This window comes from Emydura macquarii, unplaced genomic scaffold (assembly GCF_026122565.2).
Source record: "Emydura macquarii macquarii isolate MOO-44397 ecotype Brisbane River unplaced genomic scaffold, CSIRO-AGI_Emac_v2 contig_374, whole genome shotgun sequence".
NCBI lineage: Eukaryota > Metazoa > Chordata > Testudines > Chelidae > Emydura > Emydura macquarii.
The window spans coordinates 13,713,270-13,732,831 of NW_027130511.1; the positions used below are offsets into that span (position 1 = coordinate 13,713,270).

The 19,562-nt window shown below is 40.9% G+C and overlaps 1 protein-coding gene across 3 annotated transcripts in view; it reads right to left on the reverse strand.

Moving 5' to 3' along the window:
- Window positions 1-19,562, reverse strand: part of NUBPL (NUBP iron-sulfur cluster assembly factor, mitochondrial) — a 143,559-nt gene that overhangs the window by 52,484 nt on the left and 71,513 nt on the right. For all 3 annotated transcript variants that reach the window (XM_067534342.1, XM_067534333.1, XM_067534324.1), the window contains exon 7: window positions 4,427-4,520. In XM_067534342.1, coding sequence (XP_067390443.1) covers window positions 4,427-4,520 — 94 coding nt within the window. The remainder of the gene's footprint in view (window positions 1-4,426; window positions 4,521-19,562) is intronic.

The following is a 19,562-nucleotide window of genomic DNA, read 5'->3' on the forward strand; positions in this document are numbered from 1 at the left end:
TAACAGAAACATGGCAGAACAGTAGTCACAACTGGTGTACAAGTACTGATGGGTATGTGCTGTTTAGGAAAGACAGATACAAAGGCAAAGGTGGTGGGTGTAGCATTGTATATCAATGATGAGGTAAACTGTAAATAAATTAGAAGTGATGGGAATTTGTTGGGGAAGTGGACTGGACTGAAGAACTCATGGATCTAAAGGGGAGGAGGCTTGGAATTACTTCAAGTCAAAGTTGCAGGAACTATCTGAAACCTGCATCCCAAGGAAGGGAAAAAAATTCATAGGCAAGAGTTGTAGACCAAGCTGGATGAGTAAACATTTCAGACAGGTGATTAAGAGAGAGCAGAAAGCCTACGAGGAATGGAAGATGGGAGGGATCAGCAAGGAAAGCTACCTCTTGGAGGTCAGAACATGTAGAGATAAAGTGAGAAAGGCCAAAAGCCAAGTAGAGTTGGACCTTGCAAAGGGAATTAAAACCAGTAGTAAAAGGTTCTATAGCCATATAAATAGGAAGAAAACGAAGAAAGAAGTGGGACTGCTAAGCACTGAGGATGGGGTGGAGGTTAAGGATAATCTAGTCATGGCCGAATATGTAAACAAATACTTTGCCTCCATTTATAATGAGGCTAATGATGATCTTGGGGATAGAGGTAGAGTGGCTAATAGGAATGAGAATATGGAGGTTGAAATTACCACATCCGAGGTAGAGGCCAAACTCAAACAGTTTAATGGGATTAAATCAGGGGGAGGAGGTGCCAGCCAGATAATCTCCATCCAAGAATATTAAAGGAACTAGCACATGAAATTGCAAGACCATTGGCAAGGATTTTTAATGAAACTGTAAACTCAGGGGCTGTACTGTATGACTGGAGAATTGCTAACATAGTTCCTATTTTTAAGAAAGGGGAAAAAAGTGATCTGGGTAACTACAGGCCTGTTAGTTTGACCTCAGCAGTTTGCAAGCTCTTGGAAAAAAATGTGAGAGAGAAAGTAATTAAGGACATCGAGGTTAACGGTAATTGAGATAAAATACAAGATGGCTTTACAAAAGGTAGATAGTGCCAGACCAACCTGATCTCCTTTTCTGAGAAGATAACAGGTTTTTTAGACAAAGGGAATGCAGTGGATCTAATTTACCTGGATTTCAGTAAGTTATTTGATACGGTTCCACATCAAGAATTATTAGTTAAATTGGAAAAGATGGGGCTTAATATGAAAATTGAAAGGTGGATAAAGAACTGGTTAAAGGGGAGACTACAAGAGGTCATATTGAAAGGTGAATTCTCAGGTTGAAGAGAGGTTACTAGTGGAGTTCCTCAGGGATTGATCTTGAGACCAATCTTATTTAACCTTTTTATTACTCACCTTGGCACAAAAAGTGGGAATATGCTAATAAAGTTTGTGGATGACACAAGTTGGGAGGTATTTCCAATACAGAGAAGGATCAGGATATCATACAGGAAGATCTGGATGATCTTGTAAACTGGAGTAATAGAAATAGGATTAAATTTAATAGTGGAAAGTACAAGGTCATGCATTTAGGGACTAATAACAAGAATTTCTGCTATAAGCTGGGGATGCATCAGTTGGAAGTGACAGAGGAGGAGAAGGACCTAGGCGTATTGGCTGATCACAGGATGACTATGAGCCACTAATGTGATGTGGCCATGAAAAAGGCTAATGCAGTCTTTGGATGCATCAGACGAGGTATTTTCAGTAGAGATAGGGAGGTGTTAGTACCGTTATACAAGGTGCTGGTAAAATCTCATCTGGAATACTGTGTGCAATTCTGGTCCCCCATGTTTAAGAAAGATTAATTCAAACTGGAACAGGAGCAGAGATGAGGCTACTAGGATGATCCATGGAATGGAAAACCTGCCTTATGAGAGGAAACTCAAAGAGCTTGGCTTGTTTAGCCTAACCAAAAGAAGGTTGAGAGGAGATATGATTGCTCCCTATAAATACATCAAAGGGATAAATAGCAGGGAGAGAGAGGAATTATTTATGTTCAGCGCCAGTGTGGGCACCAAAACTAATGGATATAAACTGGCCATCAGGAAGTTTAGACTTGAAATTAGATGCAGGTTTCTAGCTATCAGAGGAATGAAGTTCTGGAATAGCCTTCCAAATGAAGCAGTGGGGGCAAAAGACCTAGCTGACTTCAAAACTGAGCTTGATAAATTTATGGAGGGGATGGTATGATGGGATAGCCTCGTTTGGCAATTGACTGATTTTTGACTACTGGTGGTAGATATGCCAATAGCCTGTGAAGGGATGTTAGATGGGGTGCGTTCTGAGTTATTACAGATCATTCTTTCTTGGGTATCTGGCTGCTGAGTCTTGCCACATGCTCAGGGTTTAACTGATCGCCATATTTAAGGGTCAGGAAGGAATTTCCCCCCAGGGCAGATTGGCAAAAGCTCTGGGGGTTTTTCACCTTCCTCTGTAGCATGGGACAGGGCTCACTTGCTGGTGGATTTTCTGTACCTTAAAGACTTTAAACCATAATTTGAGGACTTTAATAACTCAGTCATAGATTTGAGGTTTATTACAAGAGTAGGTGGGTGAGGTTCTGTGACCTATATTGTGTAGGTCAGACTAGATGATCATATTGGTCCCTTCTGACCTTAGAGTCTGAGTCTATATGCTAAATAACCATTGAAAACTTAGTATTTAATACTATTACTTGAATTTGCTATTGCTTGAAAAGACAAGCAGGAGGGAAGGAACACCAAAGGAAATGGATGTATGTATGCACAGGTAAGCTTGTCTGTTTATAACTTTGGTGTCAACACAGTGGAAGCTGTACAAGACATTAACATATTATTTTCCTTAGATAGCAACATATTTACCTGATGGCAGCAAAACTATTGGAGCAACTTATCTAATTAATCTAACAATTGCCATTGCCATTGACTTATTGTATTTTCCTGGAAACATAATTTAAGATTCCACTCTCTCCTTTTGCCTCCAAATACTAACTGTGGTAGGCAACCTATTACTGAAATCAGCCTCTGTCCCACATGTCAAGAGAACAGCTAATGTAATGCAGCTTTTTTTAAAAGGCTCCAGAGGCAATCCTGGCAATTATTGGCCAGTAAGCCTAACTTCAGTACCAGGCAAATTTGAAATAAAGCAAAGAACAGAATTACTAGACACACAGATGAACATGATTTGTTGGACAAGAATCATCTTGGTGTTTCTAAAGGGAAATCATGTTTCACCAATCTTATTAGAATTCTTTGAGGGAGTCACCAAGCATGTGGACAAGGATCATCCAGTTAATATATATACTTGGACTTTCTGAAAACCCCTCACATAACACAAGAACTAGGAGTCACCCAATGAAATTAATAAGTAACAGGTCTAAAACAAATATAAGGAAGTACTTATTCACACAATGCACAGTCAACCTATGGAACTCAGTGCCAGTGAAAGCCAAAAATATAACTGGATTCAAAAACTAATTAGGTAAGTTCATGGAGTATAGGTCCATCAACGGCTATTAGCCTAGACAGTCAGGGATGCCACCCCATACTCTGGGTGTCCCTAAAACTCTGACTGCCAGGAGCTCGGACTACACAATAATGGATAATTGCTCGATAACTGCCCTGTTCCGTTCATTCCCCCTGAAGAATCTGGCACCGGATACTGTCTGAAGAGAGGGTATTGGGTTAGATGGACTGGCCTGAGCCAGTATGGCCATTATTATGTTTGTTTTAAATTTCTGTCGTTCATTCTGTTCACTGCTGACAGTGGCCTCTGTCAAAGCATATTAGATGGACAAACCTACTACAAATCATTCAAGGCCTGATCCTGTGAGGTGTTGAACGCTTTTGCCTTTTGAAAGGCAGCATCTTTAACTCCTATTGCAGTCAATGGAATTTGTGGACACTCAGTATATCACAGAGTTCAAAATCTCCATTTAAATTCAAATTCAGAACACGAGAGAAAGGAGGATCCATTAGTGTGTTAAAGCACTGTGTAGTTTGCCTGATTATGCTTTCCACATTAAGAAGATTGCTTGACTTGTAACTAAAAAAAAATTATCAAGACCAACTTTTTTTTTTTTTTTTTACTGTATTAGCATTCATATGCTGCAATGAAAAGTGACAGGGAAAATATTTTCTAATATTAACTATCTCCATCAATTTATAATGCAATTGCTTTTTCCCCAGAACATTGATTTGTTCAACTTTTCTATCTTTCTATGCTGTTATCTTTTAAAAAAAAAAAAAAAAGTACTGTCTCACTGCTGGCATTTTAAATACTGCTATTTGTACTTTTCATCAGTATTCAGAGAATAGTTTCATATTATGTTTCTACACATTTCTAGTATTTTCAATTGTCATTTTCTAAGATTTTGTTATTGCTGTGAAGAATTAAACATCTTGAAATCTTTGCAAGAGTCAAGCTAAAAGTGTACCTGTAACTGGAATATTCTGAGAGACTGATAACTGTACATCTCCTGTTCCAGGGGGCATGTCAATTACTAAGTAGTCCAGTTGACCCCAGTCTACCTAAAACAGATTACAAATGCATTTAAAAAAAGAGTTGCATCTTCTGGGAAACATAGCCTGAAAATAAACTTGGTACAACATAAAATAAATGAGCCAGTGGCACATCTCAGGAGGCTGATATCTCTTCTAGTCTTGCTTTTATCAAGCAATCAAGACAGATTTTCTAAGCAATTTGCAAATTTGTTGGCTACTTGAAGCTAGGAGCATAAGTTTGCCCTTTTATGAAGGATAATCTTCTTTGACATCTTTCTCATAAAATGTAATCACAATCATATTATTGTAAATTGTTTATGTCAGAAATGCTGAATCATGTAAGAGGTCATAAGAAAGTGTTATGTAAATCTCAAGTCAAACTACTACTTCTTATAACAGTAATCCCTTAGCAATTGTTTTCATTAATTTTTTTTTAATTTCTCACTGTTTATAACTTCTTAGATGCTTGAAACTATATATAAATTGCCTTACCAAATGTTTTTCTGGTTTATTATTGCAGTATTATTCATGTATGAAGAGCCATCAAGACTAACTTTTTATTAGAGAAAAAAGGGTAGTGAAGTATTTGTTAAACAAAATCAAAGGAGATAATTATATAGATTTATGTAAGACATAAGACACGCAAAGAATATATAGGTTAGGTCTGGAGCCTAGCAACCAGTAAAGCTTCCTGTTAAAAAATACTGGGCCTAACCCTGGGGGTGCTGTGATTATTTTGTGCTGTTTTGCATGATGTAAAGCAAGCATATAGTTTGCTTAACCATTTCCCAAGGAAATTGCCAAGCATCAGGAGGCTCCCAGTTCAATGCTGGGATGGTATTAAATAGGGCTATTGCAATCTAACTACCACTGGATCTTTGCTCTCACCAGCACAGAGGCTTCTAAGAGCACATTTGGATGAAAAGGGGGGGTTTCTGACAACAAACACATTGATCACTGGGTGACCTTTTGGTATATTTCTGACTTACACCTAAGATACAGCCTTCAGCTGCTCTAATTTAGGAGAATGCCTAGCAAGTAATGGGATTTGGCTAGACTTTTTATTTTACATATTTAATCAGGAGCATATCAGTAGCATCACCTCAGGTGCAAACGCCTGTCAATTATCCTTATCCCCCATTTCTTGTTCTTTAGTGTTCTTTATCAGCAATGTGTGCATTACTCTGTTTTCAGTATGTCCTTGTATAGATAATCATCTTGTGAGGATATTATACTTATCACAGCAACTGAGTTAGTTGGGAAGAGACAGTTTGAAAGGGAAGGCTGCTGCTGCTGCTACAGGAAGATCAGAACTGGAGCTATGACCTCTGCTCCTGAGCCAGCTCGGGGCTTTCACAAAGATTTTTTCCTTCCTTGGTAGGAGGCACTGCAGCAGCAGAATTCTTCATTTCCAGTGTAATTCACAATCCCTTTGGCCATGGGTGGAGGCCCCATTAATGGGGGAGGGAGGAAGTAAGGGGTCAATAAGAGGCCACCATGGATTTTAGTTTTCTTCTCACATAAAAATGTTTGTGAAAAACTGCTTGTAATTTGTGATAAGTGTTTTTGGGTAAGGGGTATCCTTGTATGTGGTATTCTGATCTTCAAAACCAAAAAACTGCTCAAATTAGCAGCTGGAATATAAGCAAGTACAGATGAGATGCAAATTAACAAAACTGAGACTATCTTCAGTTAGTGCTGCTTTAACTTCCCTCTCTCTGCTGCTCTACACAGTTTTTAGTATGTACCATCATATCAAATTACAGCAAAGAAAAAATGGTTACTTACCTGTACTGTAATTGTTCTTCAAGATGTGATGCAGATGTGTATTCCAGCTAGGTGCATGCATGCCCAGCACACTAAAGCCGAAGAACTTTACCTAACAGTGCCCGTAGGGGCAGCACTTGTTCCATATGGCCCTAGCCCTTACCCTGCCTATATAAGGGCTGTACCACTTCGACCCTTCTCAGTTCCTTTGCACTGAACATTGAGAGTAAAGATTCTGATGCAGAGGAGACAGAGGTTGGGTTGTGGAATGTGTCTGCATCACATTTCCAAGAACAGTTACAGTACAGGTAAGTAACCGGTTTTTCTTCTTCGAGTAGATGCAGCTGTGTAGTCCACGTAGGTATCTCACAAACAGTACTCACAGAAGGTGGGGTTCGGAATCTATTTAAACAAGGATTGCAGGATTACCTTCCCAAAGTATCTAATAAGGATGCAGTGGAATGGCATAGTAGTTTGTAAATAGGCTCTTCTTGAGAGGATTGAGCAGGAGATGTGTCAGTGCCATATAATGGAGAAATGGCGAAGGATATTAAAAATTCTTCCTCTCTTTCTTGATGCCTGCACTTTTTGGTGCAGGCGCCAGTGCCGACGCTGGGATCAGGTTGGTGCCAGAGGTTGGTGCCAGGGCAGTGATCGCTGCCGACGGCACTGGCAGTGCCGGCGGTGCTGGGGTTTGAGGCTCAGCTGTTGTCAGTGCCATGCTCATGGTCGGCGCAGAGGCTTCTATCGGTGCCAGAGTGATGGCGGTTTTTGCCGTTTTATGGACCGTTAACTTTGACAATACCATACTCAAGTAAGGGTGTACAGGTTTTTCCTTTTGCGCCGTACCAGAGCAAGAAGACTGTTTTGACACCATACTAGACAATGTACCCAAGGAACCTACAGCCTCTTTGGTACAAATTTGTTTAGTCGTTGAGGTTGGTGACTTCTTCTTTTTGTGACCAATCTCAGGAGGAGTTCAGTGTCGTTTCCTAATGGTCTTGTCCTGAGAGACTGGTTTCTCTTGGCCCACGTCAGAGGCAGGTCTGAGACATTTTCCATTAGTAATAATTTGAGTAGTAGATCTCTATCCCATCTGGTTCTACAGCTTAGGCTTTTGCAGTAGTAGCATTCAACTAATTCAGTTCAATGATTAGTTCATTCAAAGTTAAGAAACTGAGTTGGAACTGAAAAATGAATGAATAAAAAGTAGGTGGGAGTGGATGAGATCTACTAGTTTTAAAGTCTTCAGGGACACGGTAACCAGAAACCATCAGTTCAATTCACTAAAACCTTGTCCACACTAAAGAATGTTTGCTGGCATAGCTATAGCGACAAACTCTCCTTGTGTAGCTACGGATTATACCAGTATAAAAGTGCTTCTGCAGGTAAAGCTTACACCAGTTCCCTAAGAGGCATAAGCTATACTGGCAAGAGCACTTTATGCTAATTTAAACTGTGTCTCTACTGGGGCTTATACCAGCATAGTTATACCAGCATACCGGTTAAAAAAAGACCATACCCCTAACTGACATAACTATGGTAGTATAAGTTTTAAGTGCAGATCAGGCCTAACTACAGATAATACTTCCTTTGTTTAACAAATCAGTTAGTTTTAAATGCAAAATGTGTTAACATTTTTTAATGTAACCCCACATTAATGTAGGTTTAACTAATAAAAAATAATATGCTGTTAAATTCCAATTTCCCAGTTAAATAGAACTTGATACAAATCACAAATAAAAAAATCCACTGGTAAATAAGAATTGAATCATTCATTTTCTAACAAGATGTTCTAACAAAAATGTAAGAATTAAGAATCTGAATGTATGTAATTGCTATATAATTGCTTAAATAAATGTGTACAGATACAGAGTATCCTCTAGACCAGTGGTTCCCAACCCGTGACCCGTGGGCCAAAAGTGGCCCTTAGTGTCTTTCAGAGTGGCCCGCAACTCCCTCCCAGCTGGTTGCTGCCAAGGGGTGGAGAGATCAGCACTCCCCTCCTCCTGGCTGGAGAATGGAGCATGGCAAATTGCTTTGCCTGAGTCCCTAGGTTCTGGGGTCCCTGCTAGAGCCAGAGGAAAGGCAGCATTGATCCCCATCCCCCAGCTGTAGAAGGCAGCTGCTGCTAAGTACCCAGGAGGAGGCCGTTGCCAGTGCAGGCTCTTCGCTGCAGCCAACAGGACAGGAGATCAGTGCTCCCCTCCGCTTGGCTGTAGCAGGGAACACAGGAAAGCATCCCACCTGGGTCACTAGGCGCTGGGTCCCTGCTGGAGTCAGAGGGAGGGGAGCACTGATCTCCCATCCCCCTGGCTGCAGCAGCGAGACACTGTCTAGGGATCCAGGTGGAGCACACAGTTTCCCTGCTGCAGCCAGGGGGATAGGAGATCCTCCTCATTGAACTCCTTCCCTCTGGCTGCAGTGGGGGGGGTAGAGGGTAGAGAGGAGAACGGGACGACAGGACACTGCTGGTGGAGACTGGTGACCCTTCAGGGTTGTAAAAATCATATTTGTGGCCCTCGAACCAAAATGGTTGTCAACCACTGCTCTAGACAAGGGCAGCAAGTCTGGGGTGATTTGTGTGAAACAGACGCAGTGTTTGAGAGTAGACCCAGTGGTAGCTAGCTCCTATTTTCTCTATGCCTGACCTAAACCCAAGTTTTGCTTTAGCAAAGAGAAGATGTGAGACTGTGTCCTACCAAGCTCATGTGATCTCTTTCCAGTGTCCTGTAATGAGAGACTGCTAGTACATGTGTTATTAGCATGTTGGGACATTGCTCAAAGAGGGCAGTGTTAAGACTGAGTTGCGGAAGTGGCACATACCTTAACTTTGTATTTCCTGGTTCATTGCAGGGCAGGGCAAAGGGCTCAGATACCATCCCCCTTCGCATTCCAGCACACACAGGGGGTTGAGCGAGGGACACAGACCCCCACCCAGAAGGACAGTCTCCCAATCTTGACTCATATCGGGATCAGGAAGAGGGGCTCAGACCCCCCGGGATGTGGGCACACATGAGAGGGGATAATATGGAGTAGACAGGCTCACCCACTCCTAATCTCCCCTACTCCTCCTCCCACCTTCCCCATTTTCCCTCTGTCCACTCACCCTAATTCCTCTGGCCTGAGCAGCCACCCCCAACTCCTCTCATAATCCATCCCCGTTTATCTGCCTCGTCCTATTCCTACTCACTCCTCTGTCCCCTAACCCCTCTCCCCATCCTGCAACCTCCCAACCCCCACACACCTACCACTACTCCCACATACACCTACATTCCTCCTTTCCACTCGGACCTCCTATACTCCCTAGCTCTGCACCGAAAACATTATAAGAATCTAAATATGTTTTGAGCACCTCATGTTAGGAGACAGTATATCATGAAACCTTTGACTTTAAGCATATTCAGTTCCATTGTTCTGGAAACACAATTACATTATCCTGTTTCATTCTCCCTCCAGTTAATCAATGCTAATTGATTAATCAATGCTGGCGCTCTGCTATAATATTTCCCCAGGTAGAAAAGTGGAAACATGCCCAGTAATCATTCTCACATATTTACACAAAGCATGTGTAATTTATTATCTTTCAGAAAATAGTTAGAACCCTTTCTAAATTAGCTATACAAATTAGCAGGGCAAAGTTCCCAGAACAGAGGTGGATGAATAATAGCAACATGTCTATATATATCATTATCAGATTTTTGCTAGAGATGCATGGGTGTAGCTCAAGCTCAATGATTATAGCATGTCCCCTTGAATTCTCCACCTATTGTGACAAAAGGCTGCCTGGAAACCCTCCATGTACACTTCATTTTTTTTTTTTTTTGGCTCAGGAGTTTTGGCATATGCCATTCTTGACATCCAAATTCTGAGGTCAACAACTTTTTCAATACTGCTTCCCCAAAGGGACCGTGGGTTCCAGGCACTGAGGTAAATGCTGAGTGACTTTGATCAGTTAGGGGATGAAGTTGTAAGAACCAGATGATTTTGTATAATGCTGGGAAGAGGGGGGACTTCAAGGTCTATATCTTGGAAACATCTTTCTGAAAAGACTCCACATTTGAACCACTATCACTGCCCAACACTCCACAAGGCACAGAAAATGTCAGGACAATCCAAGTAAGAATGTGCTTATCCTTAACTATACAAATAAATATAGTAATGAAAGACGGCAACATGCCTTTGTTAGCAATTTTGGTAGAAGATTTTAGTGAATTCCAGTTATTTTAGATAAAATGTTAAGATATTTTAACCCTATAGAAAAACCCTATTTGAGCCTCTGAGATTAGAGATGGAGAAAAAAAAGTAAGCATTGTACACAAATGACATTTTATCTTGAAAGTTTCCCATTTTCTGTTTTTAACATCTATATCTTACTTGCTTTTAAAACCAGAAAAGATTAGGCATTCTCAAACACCTACACACCGGCGGGCCCTTCAGAATTTGTTGCGCTGTTAAATTAAAATTTAAGTCATTGTAAAAGTGATAAAATGAAAGGTGAAGGAATTCCATTGTTAAATAAGCCGTTCACGACATGAATAAAGAGATTCAAGCCCTTTAGATACATGTATACATATGTACTGCAGGATTCCTAGAAAAATGGCCATGCCTAAGCTCACCAATTGATCTGCCACATATAATGCTGAGTACACAATGTTTAAATGTATATACTTTTGAAATAAAAAGACAAGACATAAATCTTTTAATACCAGATAACATTCAAGTCTGAAATTTTCAGACATGGATGTTTCCCTAACACACTGAAAACTTGAAAATAAAGTCTTATGTTCTTCATACTTTCCATAAAAAAATTTCCCTAGCTAACACAAATAACACAAGGCACAAGAGATTTCCACCCAAAAACTAATTTTTACAAAGCAATTAAAAATGATGGAAAACAACAATTGAAGACTAAAGATAATCAAACATATAAACAACAATAAAAAAAATCAGGGCTTGACAAAAAAAAATGTATGCGCATGAAAAGAAGACTGAATGTAACAAATAAACCTAAACTTTTTAATGGACACACTGAAAAAAAATTCCTTCATTCTGAACTTAGTATTTTAGTTACAATTTCTAGACTATCTTTCAGCTACCCTGTACTCCAGTGAGCAAGTGAATTTGGCAATGCAGTTTGGAAACTGTACTTCAGTGAGCACATTTCTTACTATTCTTTAGCCAGATATCTTAGGGCAGTTTTTAATGCAAGTATTCTGCATGCCTAAAATATTTCTTTTGAATTACACATTCCTGAAGAGGATGCACTTTCATATATAGATTTTACTATTATGGGTGAAAAAACATGTTTTCATGAAATTTTTTATTTGCTTAGGCCAATCTATTTTAGATTGGTAGGAATCCTAATGTGACAATTAACTTTTGAGGCAGATCACAGATGCTTATACTATTAAGAGAAGCAAAATATCTAAGAGTCTTTGGAAATTAACCTTACAATTCTGATTATGCTACAATGCAATGAACAAAGAAACAGTAGCGTAGCATCAAATAGTGGTCATATCAAGTCGACCCCAAGCCAATACAGTGTTTTTGAATGCTCCCTTCAGATCACAGATGATAAAGGAAGCCAGAAGCAAGGAGGAGACATTATTACACTTTTGGCAGTAAACTTCACTTTGGAAGTTTGCGACCTTTCTTAAACCTCTTGATTCTCATGTTTCACAACACAAGAAGAGAATAACCTTGTATTCACACTTAGGTTATTTATTGTACATATTTTATTCAGACCACAGTTGAGGCCATTTGCAACCATATAGCCTCTTGACAGGACTCAAACTACTTAGGGTCAGGGCTGATATGTATGGTAAAACTCTACAGAACACCATGCAGAACTGAAGTGAATAATTCAACAGATGGCACACTTCCCTTCGAATCATTACTAAAGTAGTGCCTCGGTTTAGGGCGCCAGGCTGCTACCGAAACTAACATATGCAAGTGAAATCTTCACAACTTGTGGCCATTAAGAGAATTCTAACAATTTTTGCAAGAGCAGCAGTTTGTAAAACTTGCTGCCCAGGCCAAATTCCAACTTGAGCAATCATATTCTATCTCCATAAAATTCCTCCTGTAGATTAAATTAGCCAATTTATTCTTCACCAGGGTGAATCCTAAAACACTCCCCCTCATGGTGTGGCATGGAATTACAGTCAATCTGCCTCAGCTTCCCTCTTGATTTTACACTGATGGCGGCACTATTGGCGCAGCTGGATCAATTTTGCAGGATCAACTGAGCAACAGTGGAGACCCACTCGATCGATCAGGAAGTCGACCGAATAAATCCACTCCCCCAAAAAAAGATTTAATGCTGCATCAATGGGAACGCATTTCCCGTCGGCGCAGCATAGTCGGGACACCGCACTAATCAGCATTTAGGAAGTTGACAGGAGCAGTAAGCTGCTCTTGCATATCTCTCGTCAACTGCTGCCCAATTTCTCAGGCTTGATTCTCTTGGCCTTCAGCCTGGTTCAGTTGCTGAGGTAACTTGGCCAACTAAGTAACAAAAGTCTACCCCTTCTAGGGTAATCAAATTCCACAGGAAAATGCCAATCATCTGTTCCTATTCTGGGTATACAACAGTCTTTGGCCCTTCTCTTCCTGGGCTCAATACCTTCATACCTTCTGGGTTCTGGTTAGTTCCTTTGTCTTCTGCTTAACAGCAGAGGTTGTTGCACCCTCTACCAGGTTGGTAGCATAGGGGAAAACCACACATGCCCTATCATGTGTTCCTGGCCCTGGGAATTGGGGCGTCTAACCCTTGTAACCACAAACTGCTCTGCTTCTCCTTCCCAGGGCCTCATCCTATTCCTGTCCCCCTTCTTCACCTTGGAACAGGGGATTACATACAGCCCTTCTTTTTGGGACTATACTTCCCTTTTGGCAGACTTCCCTCAGCTTCCCTTTGAAACAGCATATCATAGCCCAAGTTCCTGAGTCTGTGTGATAAGAAAAGCTGGTTCAGATTCTCATTCTCATCAGGGTTCAGGTTCGGCTCCAGGGAACCTCCCTCCAAGTCTCTCCGGACTACAAGCCTTTCACTAAGCTCCATGCAATCTTTCTACCTTCTGAGCACTAGTCACTTGACTAGAACACCTGAACCCATTCCCAGCTTGAATGCTGATACTCCTATGGAATACTTTTTCTTAGAACAGGAGTTGGCTGGCCTCAAAGCCCAAATCCTTGAAGTGGACAGAGACTATCCTGTTACACTCTCTTAAAAACAGGTCTGTGTGTTGATAGCACAAAATGGTTGCTGCTCTTTTGTTAGCTGACTGGGATGAGGGCAGTCTAGTCTAGCAGCCAGAGCAGGCAGCACACTTAGTGGCCAGGGTCAGAGCTGTAGTCACTCATTGGGGGCCAAAGCCAAGGATCAAAACCAGATGGCAGAAACTGGGTACCAGAGCTAAGAGTCAAGCTGGTGTCCGTAGAGGTTGAGAACTGGAGTGAGCAGGGTATCAGTAGAGCCCTGAAAATCCACAGATATCTGCTTTGTATCCACAGATAATATTTTTGCGGATGGTGGATTGGATGCTGATCTCAAAGGCAGGGAAGCAACTGTCTGCAACTCATAGCCTTTGAGGCTGCTTCCCTGCCTTCGAGATGGGGGTAGTAGCTGGCCATCGATCAGTTGTTCCATGGGGCTCCTCTGCAGGCCGCCAATCAGCTGTTTGGCTAGGCTCCCCTGCTGGCCCTCAGGGAAGTCCCACCGAACAGCTGATTGGTAACCTGCAGTGGAGCCACACGGAACAGCTGATCACTGGGGTTCCCCTGTGGGCCGCCAATCAGCTGTTCCAAGGAGCCCAATGCCTGCCACCAATCAGCCGTTGGGCAGTTGCCTGGAAGGGCTAGCCTCCGAACAGCTGATCGACCGCAGAGGCTGCAGTGGGGCTGGCCTCCAAACAGTTGATTGGGGGCCCCAGAGCTACAGGTGTGGATGACCTAGACTGCGGATGGCGATCGGAGATAAGTTGATTGGCGTGGATGCGCATCAGATGCAGATCCACATTTGTGTATTTACTCAGGGCTCTAGGTATCAGGGAAGGAAGGGTTCAAGATGAGGACAGGACACAGGCAAGGCTGGATGCAAGGCAGGAGCAGGCATAGCGGTGGGCATGAATATTGAGAAGCCAGTGAGCTGCTGCTGGCTTTAGAGCCAGTCTGCTGACCTCTGCAGGCAATCAGGTTGCATGGCTAATCAGACAGTCTGCTGCAGGCCAGCTGTACTGGTAAGGCTGCCAGAGACTAGCTCTGCTGCAGACACTGATTCCTGACATCTTCTACCCACAGATGGCTGCATTCCAGCAACAGATATATACAGACTGTCTCTGTATCTGGATCCTTTGGGATGAAAAGTACTTCTCCGTGTTTATTATATAAACACACATAACAAGTACTAATTGACAAATACCCTTCAAAACATTTGGTCTCTAGATAAGAGTGTGTGTGGGATAGGGGTGGGGGGCAAATCAACAGACTTAGTAAATCTCTCCTTTTCAAGCCTCCTTAATAAGTGACCAGCACTGTCACCAAAGAACATTAGACAAGATTTTCTGAATTGTCCTTAAGTAATTCCCTGGTGGGTGGAGGTTTTTATCATACAGTGATGAAACTCTGAAAACAGAGGTTCATAATGGAATCCCTGACTCTTTCTCTAACATCATTGCTAGGCAACAGTAAAATATACTGTTAACACATATTGCAATTAAATTATTATGCTATATTTAATTTGACAATTAAACAAGCTTCTCACATTTTTCTTCTGAAATCATATAAAAAACATATTACATGCATTACATGAACAGTGCACAATCATGCTTCTTACGAGCCTGAGCCCAATGGGAAGGGGAGGAGATATACTGTTCTAGTGGCAGTGCTTGAGGCATTACGCCCTACAGACCTATGGAGAAAATGGGGAGGACAAACTCTTATTACAGCTGTTTAAGAGGTGCAGCCAGCCTTCCCTCTAGCAGAACTGCCCTCATGGGCAAGGGCCACAAACATGGCCTTGCCATTGCCCTGGCTAGAAACAACTCCCTCCAGACAACTGTTGCTAGTGGCAGTGCTAGTCACCCCTTCATGCTCACCACTAAGAGCCTTGAAGGGAATTAAAGCAAAACAAAATGAGGTGGAAATGCCCCAAAAGCTGTGGATGGTGAGAAAAAGGAAAAGAAATGAGAAGCCCTAGTTCTGTAGAATTTTATTCTTCTCAGATTCTCAGAAACCTCTCTTTTTCCAGTTTGGGATTGGAGTAGATCCAGGATCTGCAGGGCCAGGAGCTGCAGGGGTAGGCAACATATAACTGAGCATAAAACTAGGCTTCAAAGGTTTGAAGGTTCATGTTCTTCTCACCCTATTCCATCTCACATCTATTCCATTTTCTGGACACTGTGACCCAGGGACTTCTAGATGCCAACTAACATAGGACATGGGGAAGACATAGGATTTTACAGGGATCCCCCATGTCTGGTATCTACATAACAGTTTACCTAAACGGCAGCATGTGAGGACTCTACCAAGAGCTCACTGGTTGTCACAATTATTGCAAGATGTTTGTAAGCGAAATAGTTTGAGAGGTGTCAAATATAAGGTTCCAAAACTGTTGAAGTAAAGCTTGTCAGTTGAGTTGAGGTAAGCCTCAGGTCTAACTCCATCAGCATATAGATCAATGGATATCCATAAAGACATCTATGTTTGCTTTGTGGGCTTGGGACTGAAGATTTACAAAGACAAAGGAACCCCAAGATAAGTCACTAAAGAGGGGACTTCCTGGAATAAAAGACAATAGTCTGCAACTGCATAAAAAAAATAGAAGAGGGGACAATTCTTCACCAGGAGGCAAACTCTCAGCATGTTGGTCTTATGAAAGGAGGGTCAGAGCCACACTGGCTGGAAAATGTTGCAAGGATTTTGGGAGAGCAATATTCTACAAGATATGTGACTGTCTTGTTAATTAAGTCTAGGTTACACAATGTGTTATGATTTTGTTTTATATGTACCCATTTGTTTCCAATACTTCTAGCTGCTATCACTTGAATCTCTATGCTTTTTTAATAAATTTAAACTTGATTTCATTATAAACATATCTAAGTGCTTTGTGTTCAGCAGAGTGAGGAGACACTGGTAAAAACTGGGCTGTACTGTTTGTTTGGAAGCAGCAAATCCAAGAACACTGCAAGTATCTAGCAGAACAGGGGCTGGACACTCCAGAGAGATACTCAGAGGGCTCAAGGATTGGAGTGTGCCTATCGCTAACCTTTAAGAGACAGTGGGGCCTGAGAGGCTGATAAGGAAGGGCTTGTGTTGCCCATAGCTGGTAGAGTTGAGGAGCTCACCCCCAGCAGGCATAGACAAGGATTCTTCACATTAAGGCAGGCAGCAGCAAGGTGCCTCTCAGCCCGGGGTACAATTGGGAAGTGTCACACTTCCACAAGGGAAATTTCATGGAGTTTCCTGACTTGTCTCGGTTCCTCTTCTATAGGGTTTTTCCACATATGGATGACACAGTCCTTCATAAAACAAAGAAGAATTGCTACTTGTGATTTTACAGTAATCCTGACGTTTAGTAATAACAGAGCTATTCTTTATTTACTCTTATTAAGAGAAGCATATGCAGAGTTCCAGTCAAGAAGCACTGGAGGCACAGACTTGGCAGCAGCCAAGCAGCTACCAATGGTTCGAACACCAATATTAGAGCAGTTCTAAGAGGTTCATTTCAGTGGTAGTCAGTGGGATTATATTCCCCATCTGATCCCTCCCTCTCAGCAAATACTGCATACAAATAATTGTGTAAAGTAAATGGTAAATTTGGGGACAGACTGAAGAAACCAGGAAATTCTCCTTATGACTGCATACACACAGCTGCCTGCATCTCTTTATATCTTTTAATTCAAGATTAAACAAACACCAAAAAGTAATTTTTCAAGGAAGTCCTTTTAGGATCCCATTTAAGCCTACACATACAATTATATTAATGATTTTATGATGTTCAGAAGGCTTTTGACATAGTCCTACATGACATTCTCATAAGCAACTAGGGAATGTGGTCTAGATGACATTATAATAAAATGACCACGACGGGTTGAAAGACCATACTCAAAAAGTAATTATCACTGGTTCAGTGTGAAACTGGGAGGGCATATCAAGTGAGATCCTACAGGGATCAGTCCTGTGTCCATTACTATTCAATATTTTCATTAATTACATGGATAATGGAATGGGAAGCACCCATATAAAATTTGAAAATGTACAGATGACACCAAGCTGGGAGGGTGGCAAGCACTTTGAAGGACAGGTTTAGAATTAAAAATTACCTTGACAAACTGGTCTGAATTCAACAAGATGAAATTCAGTAAAGATAAGTGCAAAGTACTTCACTTAGGAAAAATTCAAATGCACAACTTAGAAAATGCGGAAAACTAGCTAGGTGATAGTACTGCTGAAAAGGATCTGGGGTTATAGTGGAACACAGATTGCATACAAGTCAATAATGTGATACAATGGCCAAAAAGGCAAGTATCATTGAGTGTCTGAACAGGAGTGTTGTAAGACAAGGAAGGTAATTGTCCTGCACTACTCAGTGAGGTCTCAGCTAGAAATCATGTCCAATTCTGGACGGAGTCCAGATGAAAGCAACAAAAATTACAAAAATTTAGAAAACCTGACCTACGAGGAAAGGTTAAAAAAATCTGGGCATTCTTAGTCTTCAGAAAAGAAGACTGAAAGGGGGACCTGATAACAGTCTTTAAATATGTTAAGGACTGTTATAAAGAGGACAGTGATCAATTGTTCTCCATGTTCACTGAAAGTAGGAGAAGTAGTAATGGCCTTAATCTGCAACAAAGGAGGTTTAGGAAAAACTTTCTAACTATAATGGTAGTTAAGCACTGAAATAGGCTTCCAAGGGAAGTTGTGGAATCCTCATCATTGATGGTTTTTAAGAACTTATTCAACACACACCTGTGAGGGATGGTCTAGGTTTATTTGGTCCTGCCTCAGGGCACGTGGTTGGACTTGATGACTTCTCAAGCTCCCTTCCAGCCCTACACTTCTATGATGCTATGATTTAAGAAAACTACTTTAGGAATAATTGTCTACCTTAGGACTAATATAATAAAAATTAGATTATTTAATATAATTTTTTCTTCCTCTATTTCTTTGAAAATATTTTGAAAATTATTTTTAAAAGGGTGGAGACACTACCCAAACATACCACCAAAGATGCTTTATCCTTAGTGGAACTTACCATCTGGTACTGAAATGCCTACCTGGATCATAGCACGATTTACTACAAAGCTTAAATTACTTAGTCTTTGAACAGAGATTGCTGCCCCCTTGGACTTGTTTTTAATGCCAGAGCCAGCCCTGAAGACTTACAAAAAGCTTACAACACCACTAAGAAACCAGATGCTGAGAGATTAAAATATTGAAATCTCTATCAGGCCATATTTCCGATCATCTTGTTTTGCTACAGTTTGGACTGAAGCTGGGGTGAAACATAAATCCTGTTGGCTTCAATAGACTTTCATTGATGAGGATGCAATTTTCCCGTTCTCCTGGAACTCTAGACTAATGGTAAAAATTCCAAAAGTATCTAATTGATTTACAAGTCTCAGTCCCATCGATTTTAAGTAGAACTTAGATGCTTTTGAAAATGTTTCCCTAAGATTTTTATGGGATTTTTCCACATTTCTTGATAAAATAATTTGAAGTGCATCCATTAGATGGGCAAATACTGCCTGGAATTGACTGAAATCATCAAGAAAGAAAGAGAGAAAAAAGCAGCACTGTCCTGCCAACATAGCAATATTTTTCTTCCTCCTTCTTACTCCACCCCAGGCCCTCAAAGTTTCTGGACTCACTTTATTTATTACAAGAAATGATGAATACATAAATCAACTTTCCTTCAGAAGCCAACCGTGTACCTGTACCAACCATGAGAAGACTACAGGAGCAACTGTATGGATCACTATTAGGTGGATTATAGATAGACTTGGCAGAATTCTATTTATTTATTTTATAATTTTAATCGATAATATTGGTTTATTTTTAAGCATTTTTTCTGATTTTTATAGATTTAAATTTTCAGTTGTGCAAAATTATGAGCTATAAGATTTTTTTCTATATTTATTTAAATGTTCACAACTTCAGAAAATTGGAGGGGTCATATAATAGTGGAGTCAGATATTTATTTAATGGCAGCAGGTGTTGACATTCAAAAAGTTAAAATTTTATAATCATTAAAACACAAATTGTCAGCATCATATGTCCAAATATGCAGTGTGAATA